At 35.1% G+C, this 20,869-nt stretch overlaps 1 protein-coding gene across 2 annotated transcripts in view; it reads left to right on the forward strand.

Moving 5' to 3' along the window:
* The window catches only part of KCNT2 (potassium sodium-activated channel subfamily T member 2), a 512,407-nt gene that overhangs the window by 171,015 nt on the left and 320,523 nt on the right, over positions 1-20,869 (forward strand). For both annotated transcript variants that reach the window (XM_020971730.1, XM_020971731.1), the window contains exons 4-5: positions 17,738-17,786; positions 18,360-18,419. In XM_020971730.1, the coding sequence (XP_020827389.1) occupies positions 17,738-17,786; positions 18,360-18,419 (109 nt within the window). The remainder of the gene's footprint in view (positions 1-17,737; positions 17,787-18,359; positions 18,420-20,869) is intronic.

Genomic DNA, 20,869 nt, shown 5'->3' on the forward strand with positions numbered 1-20,869 from the left:
AACCATTCCTACTTCTCCCCTTGCTCCAGCTGCTTCATTTGCGTATGAATAGTATAATAACTTTGCTCATTTTGTGCAGTATGTTTCCATTAACACAGCCAAAGATCATATTAACTTTTTTCACCAAGTCACATTGTTGACTCACATTTAATTTCCATCACATTAAAATTCTCATGTCTTTTTCACTTGAAGTGAAGTCTAGGGACATCTCCTCCATCATCTCCTTATGAAGTTGAACTTTTGAACTATGATGTGAGACTGTATTTTTAACCCTAATAAATTTTATATTATTAGCTTTGTTCTTCTATACAGTCAGGCAATAAGCATTTAATAAATGACTGTCATGTGCCAGACACTGTGCAAAGTATGGGGATACAAAGAAAGGAAAAAGACAGTCCCTGCTCTCAAGGAATTCATAGACTAATTGAGGAGACAGAATGAAAATAAATATGAACAAAAAAGTTATGAACAGGATAAATCAACAGAAGGAAGTCACTAGCACCAAGAAGGATCAGGAGAGGCTTCTTATAGAAGGTAAAATTTTATTTGGGTATTGAAGAGAACCAGGAGAGAGAGGGAAGGGAGAGAATTCCAAGCATGGAGGACAGCCACTAAAAACACCAGAGTTGATAGATGGATTGTCTTGTCAGTGTCAGAACAATAAGGAGGTCAGTGTCACTGGATATTAGAGTACATGAGGGTGAGTAAGATGTAAGAAGAACAGAAAGATTAGGAGTGAGGCAGGTAATAAAAGGTTCTGAATGCCAAACAGGATTTTATATTTGACCCTGTAGTTGATAGGGAGCCATCAGAGTTTATTGGGCAGGAGTGACATGGTCAGGGCTGTGCTTAAAGATCACTTTGACAGCTGAATGGAGAATGGACTGGAGTAAAGAGACTTGTGTCAGGGAGATCAAGAAACAGGCTATTGCAATAATTCAAAAGTGATGTGATGAGGCCCTGCACCAAGATTATAGAATTATCAGAGGAGAGAAGGTGGTATATACAACAAATGTTTTAAGGATACAAATCAAGAGGACATGGCAACATATTGACATGGGGGTGGGTGGATGAAAGGGTAAGGAGTGACGATCACACATAGGTCTTGACCCTGGGTGACTGGGAGGATAGTGGTGATAGTAATAAGGAAGTTAGCAAAACGGGAAGATTTGAGGAAAGAAGAGGGAGATAATGAATACTGTTTTGGACCTGTTGAGTTTAACATATCTTTGTGATACCTAGTTTACAATGTCCAGTAGGTGGTAGGAGATGTGAGATTGGAAATCAGAAGAGAGTTTAGAGCTGGATAAGTAGATTTGAGAGTCATTAGCAAAGATGATAATTAAATCATGGGAGATAATGAGATCACCAAATGAAATAATAGAAAGGAAAAAGAGACCTAGCCCTGAGGGACACTGATGTTTAATAGGTGTGACCTGATTGAAGATTTAGCAAAGGAAACTGACAAATAAGATGAGAACCAAGAAACAGTAGTGTCTTAAAAACCTAGAGAGAGATTCTCAAGAAGAGGGTGATTGACAGTGTCAAATGCTATGGAAAGGTCAAGAAGGAAGAGGATTGAGAAAAGGCCATTAGATTTGTTAATTAAGAGATCACTGGTAACTTTGGAGAAAACAGTTTCAGTTGAATAATAAGGTGAAAAGCTAGACTATAGAGAGTTAAGAGGAGAGAGAGGAAAGGATTGTAGATGGCTTTCTCAAGACATTTAGCCATAAAAGGGGAGGTGAGATATTGGATGATAGAGATGATATATGGATCAAGTGCAGGCTTTTTGAGCATGGAGGGAGACATGGACATGTTTTTAGGCTATAGGGGAATACTCAATAGAGAAGGAGAGATTGAAGAAAAGTGAAAGAGAGGAGCAATCTTCTGGAGAATATGGGATAAAATAGGAATACTTGTGAAGTTTACCTTGGCAAGAAGAGTGGCCTCTTCATAGAAAAAGGGCTGAAGAAGGAGATAGTTGCTAAAGGTACCTGCATCACATGAATTAAAGAAGGAAAAGTGAGCAGAAGCTCTCAGTAAATGACCTCAATTTTTAAGTCAAATATGAGGCAAGGTTCTTACAGGAAAAAATTAGGGGGTGATGGAGCTTTGGGAAACTGGAGGAGGGATGAAAAAGTTTTGAAAAGCTGCTGTGATGAAGGAGATATTGAATCAACTAAAGTTTATAAAAGAAATTGCCTTTCTATAGTAAGGCTCAATTGAGATTATGGAACACAAATCTTAGTGGACCTAGTCAGCATGTTTTGTGATTTTTCTCCACCTTCATTCAGCAACATGTGAGTGAGACCGAAGAGAGCAGATGTTGGAATAATCTAAAACTTGTGCTTGGTAAGGCAAGATGAATGATATAATTAGTAGGCAAGTGACCAGAAAGAGGATATTGTAGAACTGAATTTATTGACTTAAGGGTCAAGATTGGGAAGGGGTAATGGCCTGGGAAAGATCTAAGGAATCAGGGGATTGGAGGTCGTGGTGAGGACAAAGAAGATGCTTTGGGGTTGAAAGGCAGAAATAGAGGTGGAAGGATGAGAGGTTTTGATCAAATGAGGACATTTTACAGTTTATGAATATGGAAGGGGTTCAGGTGTGGGTGACGGCAAAATTATAGATATGACCATCTCAGTGCATTGCTGAAGTGAGGTGGAAGAGAACTGAGTAAGTCATAGGAACTGAATAAGCTGAGGAACTAGAAAGTTAAAATCTTTGAGGCAGCATTAATATGTATGTTGAAGGCCCATAATATGAGAGCAGGAATTGGAAGAGGGGAGGAAAGACTATGAGGCAAGCACTGAACTCATTGAAGAAAGAAGAGGAGTGGCTGGGATGACAATAGATAATAGCTACTGACTTTTGATTGAGGGGTAGATATGGATTGAGTGAACCTTAGTCTAACCTGAAGAAATGTTTTTGTGTCCCAATTTAGTTATCTAATATGTTATTTAAACCTCAGCTGTGTGTCATTCATAGATTTGAGAAGCATGCCCTTCTTATATTCATCCAAATCAGTTATAAATCACTTATATACCAAAGGGTCAAAGATAAAGCCTTGGGACACTTCATTAGAAAACTCCTTCCTGGCTCACATAGGTCCACTGATGACCATTTTCTGGGTTAGATTAGTCAGTTCTGAGTGCATCTAAACATGCTCTCTCATATAGCCCTCATCTCACCAACTCCCATCACTGGATATTGTGGCAAGGTAAAAAGCTGCTAATTGTCTTGCTTTTGGGGATCAGGAATATTACTATATCCTCAGCATTCTTTGGATTTGCCTTCTTAGGAATCCTGTCAAAAAGACAAATTGACATTAATATGGCATACTTTATTTTAAATCAGTTATTCTGACTAAGCAGTTACCATTTAGGATCATAGAATCATAAATATAGAGCTGAGAAGAAGTTTAGAAGCCATCTCGTACAATCTCTAATTTTACATATGATTCCCCAGGCCCCAGAAAGGTAAGTGACTTGCTCAAGGTCACAAAGGTAATAACCATAAGAGGTAGGATTTAACCCCAGGTTTTTTTGATTCTAGGGTCAACATTTTCCCCAAGATCAAAGGTAGTAGCTCTAAAGTCAGCGATTTCCCCCCTGAATGCTGTTAACAACTACATTTTTAATCAGGCATTCAAGCATTTTACTAAATAAAACTCAATCTCCATCACCTAAGTTAGGATGAATCTGTTTTTCAAAGATTGTTGATGTTAGTTCAGCAATCACATCTCTAAGGGTGTCATTCTCCTGGGAATGCAGTTCATTTGATGCTAGTGAATTTTGCTTATTGAGTACAACTAGATGCTTTCTTATTATCTCCTTTTATTATGGGTTTCAATTTTTTATTAGCTATTTCCAATCTGCACTTTCCATACTGAAGCTCTTTCTCCTTTGTGAGAAAAAAGAAGCAATGTAAAATTTGATTTTCTTAACTTTCATTGCAAGATTCATCCAGCTACTGGATTTGCCTTCTTAACATTATTTTATGACTGTGTAATTAGATCAAAATAAATTCTGCAAGCATTTATTAAATGCCTATCAGCTAGTCAACTAGAATTTATTGCAAGTGCAAGGAACTATAATAGGGTGGATAAAGAGACAAATATGTAACAGTCCCTGCCCTCAAGGATTTCATATTCTACTTACATTTTGCCACTTTTTCTTATTCATGTTCATTTATTTACCTTTTAAAATCAGAGTTGATAAGCAAATTTCCTACAGTCCCACAATCATCTCTTTGAAATAATGTGTTGTGTCATGAGAATTTTCCTCTTGAGAATATACCATTCCCTTATTGACCTGACTTGTTCTGTAGACATCTAATCTAGAGAATACAACCTATACTCAGTACACCCAGTCTCTGCACACTGAAATCTTCTTTCTCTAAATGTAAGGCTAGTTTCAGATGATGCCAAGTATCTTCATCATTATGAATTCAAAGTTGGCACCACGGCTTCCCCTTAAAACTCTTAGCATTTCCACTTCTGTACCCAAATCTTTCAGATCAGATCAGGTCCATTATAATAGCTCCCCTTATTGCTGTTGCTGCTTTGCTTTTAACTGAATGAGATATACCCACAGACGTTTGAAGTCTCCCATCACTACTATATCTTTATTTTATGTCAACTGTATGATCAGCTCCTAGAACTGATCACCCATTCCTCCTTTTTAACTTGATGTTACAATTGTTGTTCAGCCATTTCAGTTATGTCCAACTCTTTATGATACAATTTTGGGGGATTTTCTTGGCAAAGATACTGGAGTGGTTTGCCATGTCCTTCTCCAGCTCATTTTTACATATGAGGAACTGAGGCAAATAGGGTTAAGTGAATTGTCCAGGGTCACACAGCTAGTAAGTATCTGAGGCTGGATTTGAACTTAGGAAGTTGTCTTCCTGATTCCAAGCCCAGTGCTCTATCCACTGTACCACCTAGCTGCTCTGATGTTACAATGTATTCCCACAATGATAAAACTTCTATTACTTGCTCCATTAATCTTCACCCAAAGGCATTCTCTCTGCTCCTTTTTATATATAGCTTTTACCTTAGTGCCTGGCACATAGTAGGTCCCTAAGAAATGTCATGTAAATTCTCATGTAAATATGTCTTTTTGATATACAATGATGCTCCAGTTGTCTTTCACCTCAATTAAGGCATTTCTTTTCCTTTGTGATATTCAAGTAAAAAATCAGATTTACTCAAATATTAGAGATACCTATAATGTAGGACTTATTTTCTTTCATTAAGATATCTACTTTACCTTGTTTATTATCTATATATTACACATTTGATTATAGATTTATAAAGCCTTAAGTGTTATTACAACACATTTTATTGTATGTTGCCTTCTGAGAATTATTAGATCCTTTATACCAATATTCTTTTTCTATGTTGAACTTGCCATTCTCTGACTTGTCTATCTAAGCAATTATACACGTTCAGTTTCTCTCACCATCCATTTTTAGTTTAAAGCTCCTATAAGGGAGAAGCCACAAATACAACAATTTCCAACAATGGTTTATTCATTTGTCCTTTTCCTTTTCCTTTTTATGTTTCACATCCCACAATCTTCCAACACATTTGGATTCTTTATTGGCTTGCCAGGTTTTTCTTTCTCTTTGTTTTTCCCCTGAATCACTATGTCTTCAAGAAATGTCAAGATAGCTGTCTTTTGGAATAAGCAGGGCTGTCATGCAGAAAAGCAATTAGACTTGTTTTACTTGTCCCTAGAGGAAAGAATTTTGGGCATTAGGTAGCAGTGGCAGAGAGACATGTTCAGGCATGGTGTAAGGACTTTTGGTGAAATCTATGGGCTCTTCTTAGAATAATTTTGCTTTTTTTTAAAATGCATCGTTGAAGGAAATGACAGATCTCAACTAGAAATCAGTGAAAGTAAAATGTATTTTTTTACCCTCCAAGTTCATAGACACCATCCCCTAAAACTTTCTGTTGTCTATATTTCAAAAATCCTTGATAAACAAGTTACTTACCTAAAACTATGCTATGAATGAGCAGGAACAACTTAGGGTGATCAGAAAAGGCCTTTTGAAGGAGGAAGCAAGTGAACTGAGCCTTGAAAGGAGACAGAGTATCCAAGAGAGGGTGATGAGGGAGAGGATTCCAGACTTGAGTTACAGGCTTTGCAAATGCACAGAACAGGAATTGGAATATTGTGTTTGAGGAACAGCAAACAGGAAAGTTGGACAGAACATGCTCTGCAAGGGAGAGTAATATATAAGCAGCCAGGATTAATAGGCTTGACACAGATTTTACAGGGCTTTAAAGGTCAAAAAGAGAATCTTAGACTTTAATGCAAGAGCCATGAGAAGCCATTGGAAGCTTCTAGAACAGAGGAGTGACATGGTCAAGTTTCTACTTTAGTAACATCACTTTGGCCACTATATGGAGGATGGATTGGAGAGGGAAGAGACTAAAAGCAGGAAAAACAATTAAGTGGATGTTGCAATAGTTTAGGAAAAAGAGAATAAGGGCCTTGACCAGGGGTGAGGAACCTGCAGCTTCAAAGCCACATGTGGCCCTCTCAGGCCTCATGTGTGGTCCTTTGACTAAATCCAAACTTGGACTCAGTCAAAAGGCTGCACCTGGGGACCTAGAAGGCCAATATGGCATTGAGGACACAAGTTCCCCACCTGTAGCCTAGACTAAGGTGCTTATGGTGTGAGGGCTTTGCAGGGTGAGCCTCTGAGCTGACCCCCTTCCTTAGGTTCTTTGTAGAGAGAATGGGTCAAGATACAAAGACATTTTGAAACATACCGGAGTGGAATTAAATGAGGTCTTCCTTCAGATAGCCTTTATCTGCTCATGAAGACAGAACCACAGTCTCCTTTTGAGAATGTTCAGAGCAAGAATGTTCGAAATAAGAAAAGGAAAGGAGTGGAGGTGGAATTTTGAGGAATGTAAAAAAAAAGGGCTGGAAAAGCTCTTGTGGTAAAGAGACAAGGCAGTGAAAAGGTTTACTTGGAGAGAGATTGATTATAGTGCCAGTACTGTCAAAAAATTAGTCCTCGAAGGGATTGTCAAAAGAATACTTAGCACTTGAATTTTGAGTGCCTAAGATGACTTAATAAAATGAAACTGGATAGAATGCATCACTCAATTTCTTAGCTCAAACTTCTTAGGGAATCTTGACTTTTATTGTTAGAAGATTTATTGCATCTGATGGCACTTAAAACTTCAAGCAGTTGTCCAAGTGCTTTGCTTCATGAAACCAAACATTTAGGTTTTTAGTATCGTGTTAAACAAATGATCTGTATGTTTGGGTAATTTCTGTTTCTTGGAGGTGTTTCACCATTATGTAGACACCTCCATGGAGAATAAAGACCCATTTCTAAAGGCAATCAGATTATTTCACATATGACACTGAGTCTTTAAAGAAGACACTGAAATATAGAGTCCAGAATAAAATTCCTGGTCACCAAAACTGATTTTAAATATTTGCTTATTTGTAAAGACTAAGAACTTTTCAGTCAGTGACCAAGCATTTAGGATTGAATTGTAATGAAAATCTTACTAATAGTTTGGGGGCAGGTAGAGCATAAGATCTGGTAAAATTGTACTCACTGAAACCTTGAAAATGAGCAAAGTTCCATACAATTACCATGTCTATGGTGTCATTTAACATGTTAAATCATGAACACAAAGGACATACATTTGAAAAATTATGTTACTGCAATTAGAAAGAAATCTATAACAAAATAACTTTGGATTCTATTTTGAATAAAATGTTCTATTGGTGCCCATATTAGTTAATGAAAAACAGAAGTTGGCTGGATGGGTCCATTTAAAATTAATAAGTCTAACTCAGCAAAGAGATTTACTTAATTATGGCATCTGATACAGTAAAGCTGTAGATGTTCAGTGCAGCTTTGCTATATTATATCCTCTCCTTGAGGAGTCATGAACTGAAATGAAAATCTTGTAAGCACAGACAAGTTTAGTGGTATGAATGGACTTATACCATCAAATGCATGAAATTGTGACAATAACTTGATAGAATACACTAACTTCTTGAAGTTTCAGCAAAATAAAAATTCATTAACAAGTAGGGACAGGGATAGGTAATGGACTTGTGATTGTATTAGTATAGGGAACTCCTGAGGGGAGAAAAGTCCCTTTACCAATGCAGGTTGGCACATTCTCTGAAACTTATACTATTAACTAGACCACTGAGAGTTGCCTCGGATGACACAGCTGATATGTCATATGTAAGATTTTTTATCTAACAAAAAGGAAAGAAAGCCCAAATGTGGATATAAGTGCCCATTCTTGGAGTGGCATTTAAATAGTGGGATTGTAGTGCTTATTAAATATTTGTCACTGTTTTTTTCAATGGTTTTAATAAAAATGCATATTTTTCCAAAATTTTTTTATATTTAGGCAAACAGTGTCCACTGGGAAGTTTGTTTTGCCATAGTTTTGACTGATATACTGTAAATATACCTTTAGAATATTAAAGCTTCTGCAAATACATTTTTTTAAAAAAAGTATATTTTGTTTTTACATAACCTTCATTTCCAAAGATATTGCTCTTCCTACCCCTATCCATTGTATCATTTGATCCAAAGAATTAAAAAAAAAACAATTCAGCAAAACTGACCAACACATCAACCAAGTCTGACAGTCTTTGTACTATACCCATAATCCCACTACCCACTGCCAAACTTTTCAGAGAATAGAGGGAGTTCATTTTCTCATCTTTTCTTTAGAGTTGAGCTGAAAATATGTTTTAAGCTCTTGATGCTCTGTGAGGATTAAACATAATTTTGATCAAAAAGTATTTTGTTCTTTTGGTATTTCAAATTATTATCATGAATTTGTGGGAATAACTTTAAGATAATCCATCAGCCATTACCAAAATGAACAAATGAAGAAATTATGAGTGTGTCATTTTCAGTAGAAAATAAGTACTTTGAAGGCAATCTCAGAGTAGAAACAAAGTCTTTGAGTCACAAAAATCCTAGGCTCACCTTCTGCTTCTGATACTTATTAACTGTGTGATCATGGACATGCTTAACCTTCAGTGTCCACAACTAAATCTCTAAAACCATTTTATAAATTACTCATCTGCATTAGTGGGTAGAGTTTCTATACTGGGAGTTTCACATACTAATAAAATTATAGGTCTACCCTCCCTCAACCCCATAAAAAAATTCAGTGTCTAGCACAGTGTTTTGTATGTAAGTACTTGTTAGGTTAAATTAAATTTCCTGAATCAGAAAGAGTTATAGAGATAGCCTACAACTTATTTATTTATTTATTTATTTATTTATTCATTTATTTATTTATTTATCTATTTATCTATTTATTTATTTATTTATTTGTTTATTTATTTATTTATTTAGTTTTTTACTTTTAATGACCAATGCAGAGGTGCTAACTTTGTATTTTATACTACTTACTTCATGGTTACATGGAAAACTCACTTGTACAACTATCATAAGGGAGATTTGACTTCATAGCAGTTCTTGTGGAAAAGAATGGTCTACTTCTTTATCAGGAAAGTTTCTTCTCTTTGATGAAGCACACAACTTTTAGACAGATGCACATAGAGATGTGAGGAAGGAAGGAGAGAGCTACCTAAGAACTACCTATTAAGACAGATCACCTGAATCACCCTTTGTAATGAGTGAGGTGAAAGATGTCACAGCCAGATTATCCTTACATTTAAGAACTATGTGTTTTAGCTGAGAAAAGCTTTTTACCAACCAACAGAGCATTTTGTCCAAAAAAAAAATCTTGTACAATACCACTTAAATAAAAACAGCAACTTAATAAAGATTTGATTAGCAGAAGTATAAAGTAAGAATGTCTTCATGTTCCGTACTGGTCAAACAAACACAGTACCTGAAGAACTATGTTCAGTTTGTGTGCCATGTTCTATAAGAGAGACATTAAGTATATAGCATCAAAAAAAGTATTACTAGAGTGGCAAAGCTTCTGGAAAACATATTATCGTTAGAGAGAATGGAAGTATTTAGCCTGGGATTAAAAAACTTTCTGTATACAGGATATAATAACTATCTTCAAATTTCCAAGACTACCATGTTGAAGAAAAGAGTATACTTTTTTCCTGTTCATCTCCAAAGGCAGAACTAGAACAAGTGAATAGCTTAAAAGTCATGTAGACATTTAATTTAATTGAATAGAGTATAGGAAAAGAAGATTTTTTTTTAACATTTAGGGTTATCCAAAAATAAATTATGTTATCTTGTGATGTAATTCATTCTCCTTAACTGCAAGTATTCCAGAAGATGCTAGATGACTTTGGAAGGGATGTCAAAGAAAGAATACATTCATTGGGTGGGAAATTGGACTAAATCACCTTGGTCTAAATGACTTCTGAATTTTCTACAACACTCAATCTTTAAAATTTTTGGTAATGATTGTGTATAGAGAACCTCGCATGTGTCAGCTTCCCTTCAAATCCTGGCCTCTTTAACAGTAGATAATTTAATTTAAGAGAGTATTTTATAAGACTTCTTGCTCAAAGAATTCTTTCTTTTAAAAGAAATATGATCTGGAAGTTCAAGAAGAAAATAGGCCATAGGGTTCCCTACCTACATGCAGTACAGAAATTTTAGATAGCAAAGATCTTGTTTGGTCTCGGCCAAAGGACACTTCCCAGGTAAGTACAGAAATTATTTTTGTTGCATAGCTTACATAATTACAGAGAAACTTTGTTTCTTCCAAAATAAGCAGATTTTATATCACTTCATAAATATGCTCTTTTCTTTTCCATTTAACATATCACCATGTCCAAAATTAGCTCCCAAAGTATTATTTACCTAATGTTAAATTGTCTAATTCACTTAAACTATATAATGAGATGTCTTAAATCACTAAATATATGAATGACACACTGTACTAAGTGCTTTTGTGTGGTAGATTGAAAGTGAATAGGATGAAAAACTATGATAAAGCCCTTAGTTTGAGGAATTTACAGACAAGACTTTTAATCATCAAACAGAAAATAGAACAAAACCCTACAGTTTTATATAGTCCTAATGTATGCAACAAGTTTTATAAAAGATCAGATTTCTTAATATATTCAATAAATGTTTATCAAATACCTTTTACATGAAATGTGCTAGTTGTTATATGTGATGGAATGATATTTAATAAAGTCCTTGCCCTCAGTGAACTCATAATTTAACAGAGTAGATAATAAAGCGACACAAATCCCCACAACACCAGGCAGTGTAAGGTGGTAACAAACAAATGGTAGAAACAGAGTGCTTAAGGACATCAGAGGAATGTTGTCCCAGCTGAAATGTTGTAGGCTGCTTTTGGCTCAGAATGAGAGACAGGCATGGCTCCTTGAATGAGAATCCCTTTTAGGGCAGGAAGTTGCCAACAAGTTTGCCCTGGTCATCTTCTTGCTGTACACTTTTCTGTAGTTCCCACCCAATTTTTATTTCTATCTCGCTCTGGGAACAGTTAAGGAAATCAAAGTTAACCTTGTTTTTAGACAGGCTTTATCAACTGACTGCCATATTTCTTCAGATTTCTGGTCACTATTCCCCTGTATATACTGCCTATTGAAATGCATCTCCTTGAAAGTAGGGACAGTCTCACTTATGTATTTTTCTCCCTAGCACTTAGCACAGTGCCTGGCATATCAAAAATGATTTTTTATTCATTCATTCACACTAATTTATAGTTAAATGACGACTTAAAATCCTGGAGGTGCTACTACCTACATATATGATCTCTGGCAAGTCAGCTAACTATACTGGCTCTCAGTTAAATGGTGGGGTTTGATAAAATCAACCTTGAGAGTCCTTAAGGTCCTTGAAAGTTTTAAATTTTATCATTCCATGTTTTATTTTTCTTCAAAAGTTTTGTTTTGTTCCCCTGATTTTCCAATAAAACTTTTCCTTAATATTATGAATTATGCTCTTAGAAGATTTAATGTTAGCATACTGAGTACCAGGTAGCAGTTTCTTAGGTCTTCTGAGCAGAAACCCTGATCTCCAGAAATTAGTCAGAGAGGTATCTGAGGAACTGCAAAAGGAATGCAGATGCTTGTTTGCCTGAAGCCATCTGTTTTTCAAGCTTCTTTGCCCAGGTGGAGCTAAGGATTTCAGCTGTTGATGACATGGACTGATTGGAGAAGGCTTGAGTACAGAGATGACATTTGAACTGAGCCTTGCAGAGTGAATAGAACTTTGATAAGCAGAAATGAAGAGTTTGTTATTTGAAGTGGAAAGAACAAAATTGAAAATGGTGTGGGGATAGAATATTGTAAAACAGCTTTAGGGAATGGATGACAGATGATCTATCAGGCTAGAATTTAGACTTTTTGTAGGGGAATGATAGGAAATAAAGCTTGAAAAGTAAATCTGGATTTTGAAGGATCTTGAACACCTGAAACATAAATTTGTGTTGCATTCAATAATATTTGCTAGAGTTTATTTTATATACCATATTATTTTATTCTCACAATAATCTCAGGGAGAAGGTAGTATAAGTGGTATCTATATTGCAGGTGAGGGGAAAAAAAAGCTCATGGAAGTTAAAAGACTTGTGCAGTGTTCAACAACTAGTAATAACTGACCCTGGTACCAAACGTAGATATTTTGGCTCCAAATCCTGTGCAAGTCTGAGTATGCCACAATGCAAGGAGGAACCATGAAAATCCAAACCATTCGCTTTCTATGTTCCGTGAGGACCAGATGGCCACTGAGATCCATTCTCACTCCCACTCTCAAATTCTGATTCTATGATTCTCTGAAGTTTTTTGAGCATACCAGTGGTGACATCAAAGCAATGCTTTAGGGAGAGTAATCTTCCTGCAGGATAAATAATGACCTGAATAACAGCAACAGTGAACACTAAAGTTCTAAGTTAATTGAAAACTAAGCAGCTACTTTTAACATTTCACTCATCAGAGGAACTATAGGTTTTTCCGTATCATTCTAACAAACAACATTTAATGGAAGGCCAAAGGATCAGGTTCAGATCAGAGGGATGACTCTTATAAATCCAGTTAATTTTCTAAGAATGAAGTTTTTTTTTTTTTAATTATAAGAGTAGACATGATTACATTTAGTGGCATAATGTATAGTGACACAGAACAGTGGTAGCTTATATTTATATAGCACTTTACAAAACTGCAAATCAACAAATCTGTGAAGTTAGATTTGATCTTACTTTTACATAAGGAATTTGAAGAGTTTAAAGGTGAGTTTCTTGTTGCTACACAATTCTTGGTAGAGCCAGGGCAGGTCACTACTTTGTCTAGTGTAGAGTCTAGTGCTCTTTACATTATACCCCAATGTTCTTCAATATTACTTCCCAGTTATACTGCTTTAAACCATTATTAAGATGGTTACTTTCATAGTAACAGTAATGAATTTTACTTATCCATATTCTCACACACACTTTTTATTTTAAATATTTTATTTTCTCCAATTACATGTAAAAACAACTTTTAACATTAATTTTTTTTGTTTTGAATTCCAAATTCTAACCTTCCCTCTCCTCCCCCTCTCCGAGACAGTAAACACTCTGACATAGGTTTCACATCTCACATACTTCATGGCCACACATGGATAACATGAATTGCCAGGGCTAGTAATACAGAGTGTTCCCCATAACAAAGCCATTGACTGATAGGGATAGGGATAGGCACTCGACATGTGATTTCATTGGTATTCAGAATTCCCAGCTATGGAAGCTCCTTTTACCAATGTAAGGGGTAGAGATGGTGAAAACAAATAGGGGTGAACATTTTTTGCAACATGGCAATAGAAGGATGCTCAGAGAATCTAGAAGTTAGATGGCTTGCTCAGGGTTCTACAACCAATATATGTCAGAAGAGGGACTGACCAATAGTGGGGATAAAACCCTGCTCTGGTCAGCTAAGATTTTTCAATAGTGTTATTTCAGAAACGTAAAGTAGATGGTGGGATTAATAAAACAGCAATCTAGCATGTAGAAGCATGTGAAATATTCTGAGTTAAGCCATTTTGCTTGTTCTACTCCCTCTATCCCCCAAACAAATACACTTAATTCAATTAAACAAACACTTGTTAAATACCTTCTATGTTCAGTTCATTGTTAAGGCCCAGAGACAAAAACATAAGAATAAAGCAAAAAGCATCTGACTATAAGGAGCTTTCATTTAGCTATACAACATAAAGATAAAACTTTATAGCTTTATAGCTCCTGACTCTGCACCTTGTTTATACTTCCCTTCTTACTTGGACTACTTTCTCTTTCCTCTAGGTTAATCAGTTACTTGCCTCCCCCCAAACCCCATTCAAAGTCTAATTCAAAGATTCACTGTTTTATGAATAGATATTTTGCCTTGCAGCTAGACTGTGGCCCTCCTGAGTCTAGGCTCTGTAGCTCCTTCAAAAATTCTTGGCAACTTCAAGAATATTCCCGCTCTATCAAATATTGGTTAATATGATTGTTTCATTCAGTTTGGTTACTGCAATTTAAGCAAGTTGAAGAAAGGACCAGAAGGAAGTCAGGAAATAGGCTATATGAAGACAGACTAAAGGACTCAAGGTTATTCAGACAATTTCAATTCACTCAGCAAACATTTATTAAGGGACCAAATACCTGTAAGTGTAAAATGCTGAAGGTGAAGATCAAAAGGGGAGACTTCACAAGAGTCATTAAAATTATCCACATATCATGCCAAGTAGTAATAATCTATTTCAGCTGAAAAGAGAAGTGGAAGGATCTGAATGAGACTGTAGAAAAGACTTGGTTGTAATCAATATGTCATTAGAACAACCCACCCATTGAAGATTAGATTCTATTTTTGAAAGTCTGTAAAAAAGACAACTCTTTGTCTGGTATTATTTAGATGGATATTGTCTGAAAGCAAGTAGGTGGACTAGATGACCTCTAGAAGTCCTTTCCAAAAAGATGTCTATGATACTAGAAAATATATTATCTTAAAGAATGATTATCCATCTACTTGTAGTGCAAGGAGGTTTCTAATTTGAATTTATATTGACAAACCGAAATTACTTTCTATCATCTTTGGAAGATCTATTATGTATATGATTAAAGTTCATTGTTATTGCCAAAATTTACATAAAAACTAAGTCTCCTTCAAATTGGATTCTAATACTTCCCGCAAAACTAGCCATATTTATACCCGTGGGAGAACACACTGTGACATAGTTGGTGGAAGAGGAGCCTTGCAGTCAGGGCAGCTAGGTGGTATAGTGGATAGAGTTCGAGGCCTGAACTTAGAAAGACTCATCTTCCTGAATTCAAATCTTGCCTCAGATATTACCCTGTTTCCCTCAGTTTCCTCATCCATGAAATGAGCTGGAGAAGGAAATAGCAAACCACTCCAGTATCTTTTCCAAGAAGAGTTTATGCTTTTCCCTCTTTTTTCCTTTTCTTTTCTTCTCCTTCCTTCTTTCTTTCTTTCTTTTTCTTCCTTCCTTCATTCCCCCTTCCCTTCAATTTCTAGCCTCCCCCCCATACCTGGGATTTTACCAGTGTAATGAGCTCCTCATGAAGAACTCCTCCCAAGGCAGGTTTTTGAACCTTCTCTATAATTTAGAATTGTAGGAATCCTGTAGAGCAGAAGGGTCAAACCCATTGCTTATTGGCAGCATGTGGTCCACAGGTTCACAATGCTTTGAAACTGGAACCAGATTAAGATGAAATCAGTAAATAATTAACAAAATAAAAAGACAATATAACATAGATAGTATTACATTTTAAAATTAAGTTAACATGCAGCAGCAGGGATCCTTATATTTAGTGTATCCGATTCCTATTCTATATGAATTTGATACCACTGGCTTACAGCATTAAGAAATTGATTGACTTGTCCACGTACATGCAATTGGTATTTGTCAGAAGGGAGACTTGAATGGATTCATTCTCAGAGCAGCTCTCCATCCCCTTATGACACTGAATTGTACAAAGTAACATTTAAAAATGTCATTCATTGGGTGTCCCTGTGTGTCCCATCTTAGGTGACTGCCCTAGTTGCTTATCTCTAGCCCCAGCTTTGTTGGAAATAATTCTATGAAGTTAATGTCAAGCTAAATATATGAGAAATTTTAAGAATCATTATTTTATTTTTTGAATATAGAAACAGTTCATATTCAGGATTCCTCAGAGGTCTAGAGAGTCCAAGACAATTTCCAGCTTCAGAGGATACTAGCCATAATTTTGTTTTAAAAAGAAGATATAGTAAAACAATATAGAACCTCAAAAGAATAAAATTAATGGGTTTTCAAAACTAATTTTCCCAAGCTTTTTCTGTGTGAATGCTGCAGTTACTGAGAGAAAAGACAAAACTAGCTCTCATTCATTATCAATTAGAGCTCATTGTCAGTATTGCCAGTTGTCAGTGTGAGCTCATTTAAACTCTATTGGCCATAATTTTTTATCTGTCAGACTTGAGATCTATATCAAATGTCCCTCTGTTCTCCTTCTCTGATTTATCTTGTGCATATAACACATCTTTGGAATTAAAACATGTTTCCAATTCAATGTTCTGTGGAAATATTCCTGACCAAGTTTCTAAAACAACTGGTAGTCCCCTGAGTGTTGCTTACTGTCAAATTTTTCCTATTCTATTTTTGGTAATGTAACCACTATCTTTTTTCTCCAAGCATGGTTTTCTGATTTATTTTATTTCCATTTGAACCTCACTGTGTATCAATTAGTATAGATATCAGTAAAACAGTTTATGTCATACTAGAATATTGTTGTTTATAAAATGATAACTTTTAGTTAATCTTAAATAGCTTAAAGATTTTTTTTTGTTATGGTAAAGACTATTTTTTAATCCAATATTGAGAATTCCCATTTTATAAGTATAGTTATTACTTCAAGATGAGTTCCATCTGTAATATTTGTGTCAGGTTCTGAATGTCACATATTAGAAAGGGCACTGATAAACTGGTACATATAGAAGATGAATATATCATATGAGTGTCAGCTGAAGGAATTATAGCTGTTTAGCTTGGAGAAGAAAAAATGGAGGTGAGGGTCACAGAGAGCAAGCTCTGAATACTCTACAATTATTTAAAGAACTTTCATGTAGAAAAAGAGATCACTGTTGTTCACCTTGACCCTGAAGGGCAGGACTAGGCCTAATGGCTAGAAGTTAAAAGAAGCAGATTTTGCCTCAAAATAAGGGAAAAAAATGTCCTAACAGTAAGGTTAGGTCAAAAAGGTATCATCAGTTTTCAGGAAGACAAGGCCAGGGGACAGGTAGAAAATTCTTTATAATTACATATCTCAGGCCATGGATAATCACTTGTTGCTGTTGTTCTAGACAGAATTTTGACTAGACAATTTTTTTTAAAAGTTCATTCTGACTCAGAATTCATGAGTCTATGGTTCTTCATCTTGCTGAATGTGTTGCCAAAAGACAAATCATACTATAGTATGAGTTTCAAGAGAATTGAATTTATGTCTATGCATTTTCCGTTCTGCAATCTTCATTGTTTAAATTGTCCTTCAATTACTTTACATACAATACTAGATACTGATTTAGGCTATAAAATGTAACTACTAATTCTTTATAATCCAGTACTGAAGGTAAGTAATCAAGTAGGAATATGTCTAATTTCAGTTGTGTTCACGATGTTCTTATTAATCTGTTTTACAGATCATTTGAATATTATGAAGTTCATTAAAATATTTTCAACTATGAAATCATGTACTGAATCTATATTACCAATTTATCATTCTTCTTCACAGGTATCATATCTTTTGGGTCACAAGATGTCTACCATTATGGGGCTTACAGGTTACATTCTAATTTTTCTGAATCCCATATGTTTTTGTTTTCTCCATATTCTGTATTTCTTGGCCTATAATTGATTGAACTTTCTATGTAATTGAAAAACAATTGTCTTCTTAAAAGATGAACTTGTTTTAAGTACTAAGCACAGGTAAGACTTTTACTTAATTTCCCACTGATACACATAGAACTTTTCTGTTAATACTTGATTCTATAAGAACATTTTTTCTAGTGCCTCCTTTCTTTTCTTTTCCTATGTTCTTATCCCAATAACTAATATATGTCCTAGTATCAATTCTACTCTACTTTGGCCATTACTATTGATGCTTTAAAAATAATGAAGGAAAAAACAACAATAAATAACTACCTACTTCTACCTGTAGCTAATTTTGTCTAATGAGATAGTTCTAGTCCAGTTGTGGCATTTGGTACACTAGACAGAGGATCTGTATAGGGAAATATTAGAAATGCCAAATGGTAAAGTAACAACATATCCATCACTGTATTCAATGTTATTATTATCTACCCATGAATACATGTACTAATTGTAGTAACTTTTTCTTGCATTTTATATTTTAGGTTTCAGTGGCCTTGATAAGTCTCTTTGAAACAGTGTTACTTGGTTACCTGAGTTATAAGGTAAGTCTTTTAACTTAGTCATTTCTCTCTGATAGATAACAGTATTCCCTGAATTATAGGCTTATATGATCTAGGGCTAAATGGGTCCTTTGAGTGCATTGAATACAAGCACTCATTTTACAAATGAGGAAATTGAGGCCCAAAGAAGTTGTGACTTACCTATGTTTACAGCTAATACGTAGGAAAAAAAATCATTGCAATTCAGTTCTTCTATACTTGAATATGTTATCTCAACAAGGTTTTTAAAAAATTATACAGCTCTTTGACAACAACCAAAAAATGAGGATGTACCCCTAATTCAGGTTTGCTCATTTATTATTATCTACAGATATCAAAGTACCATATGCATTATGAATAGGTCACAGTTCTTTGGGATAGAATGGATAGAATGATTTAGGATAGAATGGCTTGATGTGACAGACTATATATTCATTGATTGAGGACAAGCCTAGCTAAATTTGGGGATCACAGGGACAATGTTTTAAGTAATAGAAATTCTTAAAGACCTTCTACTAAGTCAAAGAAGAGTGAGAATCTGCATTGTTGGAGCAGTGATTTGCAACTGAAAGCTTTCATATGCTGTTTCCCCCATTAGAAAGCGAGTTCCTCAAGAACAGAGAACACTTATCTATCTGAAATGCTTTTGTATTTGTATCTCTAGTACTTAGCACAATGCTTTGCTCTAAAGTAGGCAATTCATTCATTCCTTCATTCTTTCATTCCTTCAAATGCTCACACCAGGGAAATCACAATTTCTTGAGGCATAAATAATGCTATATTACAACAGGTTTGGTATTTCAAGGATTGTTAAATCTATACATGAGAGAGATAAGGGCTACCTCAGAATCAGATGCAATTTAAGAAGAATTAAAGCAATGGTGTCAGATCCCATATCTCCAAGGTTGTGGAGGAAAGAAAATTCTTCCTTCACAATGGGAAATGAAAGGAAAAACAGAAAATCAAGAGGAAGATTTGGTTTCAGAATATAAAAAGAGAAGTTTGGCTTGAACTATATTGGCTTTGAGGTACCTGGGGGACATTTATTTGAAAATATTTAGAAGAGTTATGGAAATAAGGGATTAGTGTATAGTAGAGGGACCAGACATGGAGAGATATATATTGAAAATATCTGCCTATAATTGAGAAATGAAGCTGTGGAAGCAGATTAAATCAACAAGAAAGAATATGAAGAAGTGAAGCATAGAACTTTGAAGGATGCCTACAATTACAGGTCAGAAAGAGAAAGAGGAGCCAGTAAAAGGGACTGAGAAAAAGTGGTTAGAAAAACAAAAGAGAACCTACATAGTGCAGTGTCAAAAAAAAAAAAACCAAGGGAGAAAAATTCCAGAAATAAGGTATGAACAGGAAGAATTTGGAATAAGGAAAAGACACATAATTTGGGGATTAATGGGTCATTAATCATCTTTGAAAGTACAATTTCTGTGGAATAGTAGAATTGGAGGCTAGATTTCAGAGATTTAGGGGATATAACTTAGTGAAGAAGTGAGAACAGTAAGTACAAACTATTTTTTAAAAGAAATCATTTTAACAAAAGGAGAAAGACGTTAAGGAATTTCTTTTCTTACAAATATATACATGCATATATGTACACACATACTCTCTATATAGTAACATGCATAACTATATGCAGTTATATTTCTTTTTAGGTTTATTTTGTTGTTGTTATTGTTAAGGGAAATTGCCTCCATTAAAGCTTAACTCTAAGGCCTCATCATGGTAAATTATGGCTGTAGTGCCCTTCCTCCCTATCTTGTATTGAATTACCTTGTATAGAATGCTGGACCTAGAGTAAAGAACACCTGAGTTCAAATATATCTTCACTTACTTGCAAGCCATGTGACAAACAAATCACTTCATCACTCTGTGCCTTTGTGTCCTCATCTGTAAAATAGCTATCATAATAGCAACTATTTCCCAGGTTGTGAGGATAAAATGAGACATTATTTGTAAAGTGCTATGCAAACTCTAAGGTGCTATCTAAATACTACCTATTGATTTTTTTGTTCTGTATATATTTATATTCTGTATATATTGTCTTCCTTGACAAATATCAGCTCCCTGAGAGCAGGAATGGTTTCAGTTATTATAATTTGTTTCCCCATGCCTAGTACAGTGCCTGGTATATAGTATTGCTTAATAAATACTTCTTGCTTGCTTGATTCACCAAAGCTATGCCAAGGGATATAAGCTTTAGCAAGATAGGAATATTTCTAGTATTCATCTGGCAACACATTCACCGTCTTATTCAAGAACAAACCTAGTTATGTCTAGAAAGATTTATAATTAGAAGGTTGGACACTAGGTCCTGATTTTTAAATTTTTTAAAATTTTATTTTTAATTTATAGAATCAAACATGCATTTTCATAACATGGCCCAATTAAAAAAAGAAGATTGTACATGAAACTGCAAATCTACTATGCACAACTTG

The sequence above is a fragment of the Phascolarctos cinereus genome, unplaced genomic scaffold (assembly GCF_003287225.1).
Source record: "Phascolarctos cinereus isolate Bilbo 61053 unplaced genomic scaffold, phaCin_HiC Scaffold_5;HRSCAF=322, whole genome shotgun sequence".
Taxonomy (NCBI): Eukaryota; Metazoa; Chordata; class Mammalia; order Diprotodontia; family Phascolarctidae; genus Phascolarctos; species Phascolarctos cinereus.